The sequence below is a fragment of the Carlito syrichta genome, unplaced genomic scaffold (assembly GCF_000164805.1).
Source record: "Carlito syrichta isolate Samal-C Ts95f unplaced genomic scaffold, Tarsius_syrichta-2.0.1 Scaffold311663, whole genome shotgun sequence".
In the NCBI taxonomy this organism is placed as follows: domain Eukaryota; kingdom Metazoa; phylum Chordata; class Mammalia; order Primates; family Tarsiidae; genus Carlito; species Carlito syrichta.
Window position 1 is genome coordinate 61,060 of NW_007255759.1, and position 3,526 is coordinate 64,585.

Here is a 3,526-nt window from a genome sequence, read left to right on the forward strand (position 1 = left end):
TAGAGACCGACCTGGGCAACTTGGTAAGACCTTATCTCTACAGTAAATTAAAAAATAAACTGGGCATGGTAACCCACACCTGTAGCTCCAGCTACTTGGAAGGCTGAGGCGGAAGGATCGCCTGAGCCCAGCAGGTCGAGGCTGCAGTGGTCATGAGCATGTCACTGCACTCCAGCCTGGGTGACAGAGTGAGACTACAACTCAAAAGAAAAAGGAAGGAAGGAAGGAAGAAAGGAAGGAAGGAAGGAAGGAAGGAAGGAAGGAAGGAAGGAAGGAAGGAAGGGAGGGAGGAAGGGAGGAAGGAAGGAAGGGAGGAATGAAAGAAAGAAATGGCCTAACCGATTGTTCAGCTCACACACCACCTACTGTGTCCGTAAACCTGAGCCTGCATGTGTTCCTGTCCTGTGTCCTACTGCCCTGTGTATCTCATCTACTCATTTGCATGCACTATCCTCTTATTGGACTTCACTTGAAAACACAATTTCAAATACAGAATAATTAAGAATTCAAGGCAGTAAGGGTAGAGCTTTAGATCAAGCTGTAGGCTCTTTCTGAGACCAGCTTTAGACCAAGCTGTAGGCTCTTTCTGAGACCTGTCCAGGAAACTGTCCCGGTTTCCAGAATCACCGGAATGGTCTGGCTTGTCTTCATCTTGATTCTCAGGGCCCCATTCCTTCCTAACCAATGTCTGCGTATTAACATAATAGACTTTGCAAAATTGGAATACTAAATGTGTTATGACTTATCCACATGCAGGTTTAAACTTTTTGTTTGATTGTCTAGGTTTGGTGCGGCTGCAACAGATAAGCATTTCTTTTAGGCTAGTCCTGAAAGCTCTTTGCTCCTTTCGCCAGACCTTAAATGATGTTAAAAGTTCAGAGTACATATTCTGATGTCTGACTTCCTGAGGAAGAATCCCAGGCCAGCTTCAATGATAGTTTAGTGACAATGTGAGCTCAGGCAAGACACTTGTGTTGTATTTATTCATGTGTAAAGTGAAGAGGTATTGTCAGTACTTAGATGTTACATGTAATAGTCAGAAAGTGTCTGACAAAATGATATTAAGCATTTTTTTTTTTAAGTTAGATTCTCACTCTGTCACCCAGGCTGGAGCGCAGTGGCACACTCACGGCCATCCCAGCATTGACCTGCTGGGCTCCAGCGATCCTTCCGTCTCAGTCTTCCAAGTAACTGAAACTACAAGTATGTGCTACCATGCCTGGTTGTTTTTTGATTTTATTGTAGAGACAAGGTCTCGCCAAGTTGCCCAAACTGGTCTCAAACCCACGGGTTCAGGCAATCCACTTGCCTCAGCCTCCCAAAATGCTAAGATTACAGGCTGCGTCACTGAGCTTGGCCAGTATTTTAAAATTATATTTGTAGTGCGCTTTAAAAGTAAATATATGAATATAAACCTTTCTCGCTATCTCTGTCTCTGTTTCTCTCTCTCTCTCTCTCTCTCTCTCTCTCTCTCTATATATATATATATATATATACATATATATATATGTATGTATATTTGCATACACACACACACACACACACACACACACACACACGGGACCAAAAAATGTATACATATTTCATGAAAGGGAAAACTGTATTCCAACTATAATTTTCAGTAAGATGAATACAAGTCACATTTGACTCTGCAGTAACAAGAGGAGCTTAGAGTGGTTACCATTAGCATGCAAACACTTCTGATTACTGTGAACATCTCTAAACATCTTTTAAAATGTGTATACTTTTTTTGGCACCACTGGTATATGTATGTATATATGTATGTGTGTACATGTGTGTATAAATGGTATATATGTGTGTATTAATATATGTGTGTATATATGTGTGTATGTAGTATACATATGTACACACACATATATACACATATATATTTATACAGACATATACACATATATATAACACACATATTATTAATACACACACATACATACACATATATTACACATACTCTTTTTTGTTGAAAATTAAATTATCTGCAATTAACTGAAACACTGAGTCATCTCCTATTTGTTTTTTTCAAGTTCTTTTTATCACAGTAATTTATATTTTATCAGCACCTTGGGTACTGACATTTTTTTTTCACAGTGCATGAAACATAGGTTTATTGAGGATTTATATGCAGGGGAGGGGGTCCAGGTGTGGCCAACTGAAGGGGTTCACTGCTGGCCACTTGCAAAGACTCACAATGCGTGTATAGACATATGGGCTCCAACTTTCTGAGATTTTATATAGAATGTCAGAACTGAAAATCTGAGATAAACTTTATACAAACACCCTCACCCACAGCCCTCACTCCCAACCTCCACCTAACCCCAAAGAAAGGGCCTCAGTTCCTTGTACTTCCTGTGTGGTCCTGCCATCTAGCCCCAGAGAAAGGGCCACAGTTCTTTGCACTTCCTGTGCGGTCCTGCCATCTTTAACAGTTGCTCCAATAGTTTCATAGAGAGTTTTTTTTCCTGCAAAAAGATTTCTGGGAGTAAGAGAGTTTAAAAAAAAAGCAAGCTAAATGACAGTCCTGAATGCCTCATTTTAGCAGAGATAAAAGTGCAACATCAATCAGGAAACCCAAAGCTGTGCAAATGCTGAATGGGGAAACACGTCTCCTCTGTGGAAGGGGTGGGGCTGCGACCCAGCTGCAGTTTGGGTCCAGGCTGCAGACTGCCTGGGAGCACTGTGCCTCCGCTGCACAGAGGTAGGTGCCTGAGTCTTCCAGCTGCGAGGCTGTGATATGTAGTGTACTATAGAGTTCCTTATAATTCAGTGTTGACTTCAGCCTTCCATTCTGCTTCATCCCTGAAGTCAGGAAAAACAGATTGATGAGGCCGCCCTGAGGATTCTGTCGGAGCCACTGCACCCTGTCCACAGTGGCAGAAAAATTGCACCTCAGAGTAGGACTGGTTCCCTCCTGGAGTCTCAGGGCTGAAGGGCTCTGCTCCACCTGGAACCCTCTCACCCCTGTTGGAAAGGCAAAGACAAACACATGGTGTTATTGGGGAATCACTGATGCAGTCTCCAAACCTGAAAAATATTCCAAGAAACACCCATTGTGCGGATGTAGGACAGACCAGGAGCTTGATGTCAACCCTCCCTTCCCCTGTCAGTTGTGGAGCACTTCCCAGTCCCCCTTCTGGATTAACACAACTCACAGCAAACCTGGACCCACAGAAGCCCCAGCAAAGTCCCCAGTCTCCTCTCCATGACTCCTTTCCTTGTTGCAGTGGCGTCTTCTCCCCTCCTCTGGACAATGTCAAGTCTCAGGTCCAAACTTGTTCTTACAGTCCATAGGTTCCACCAAACTCACTGAGCACCAATCACACCTGAGCTCTGTTGTTCCTCTTCACAGGAAACTCTACCCACAGTGGCCCAGTGAGAACGCACGGTAATCTCTTCAAAACTGTGGATTCAATCAGTGCAGGAGAATCAAAGAAAAATTTTGAAGGTACGAAAATACGAGTTTTTCCAGAAACATGTTATATAAGAGACGTTTGTATGAGAAGAATCTGTG

At 42.9% G+C, this 3,526-nt stretch overlaps 1 gene segment (V, D, J or C); it reads right to left on the reverse strand.

Moving 5' to 3' along the window:
• Positions 1–2,545: 2,545 nt before the first annotated feature.
• LOC110596617 lies at positions 2,546–3,219 on the reverse strand. The segment is given in 2 exon segments: positions 2,546–2,976; positions 3,168–3,219. Coding segments are annotated over 2 exon segments (483 nt in total).
• Positions 3,220–3,526: the final 307 nt, after the last annotated feature.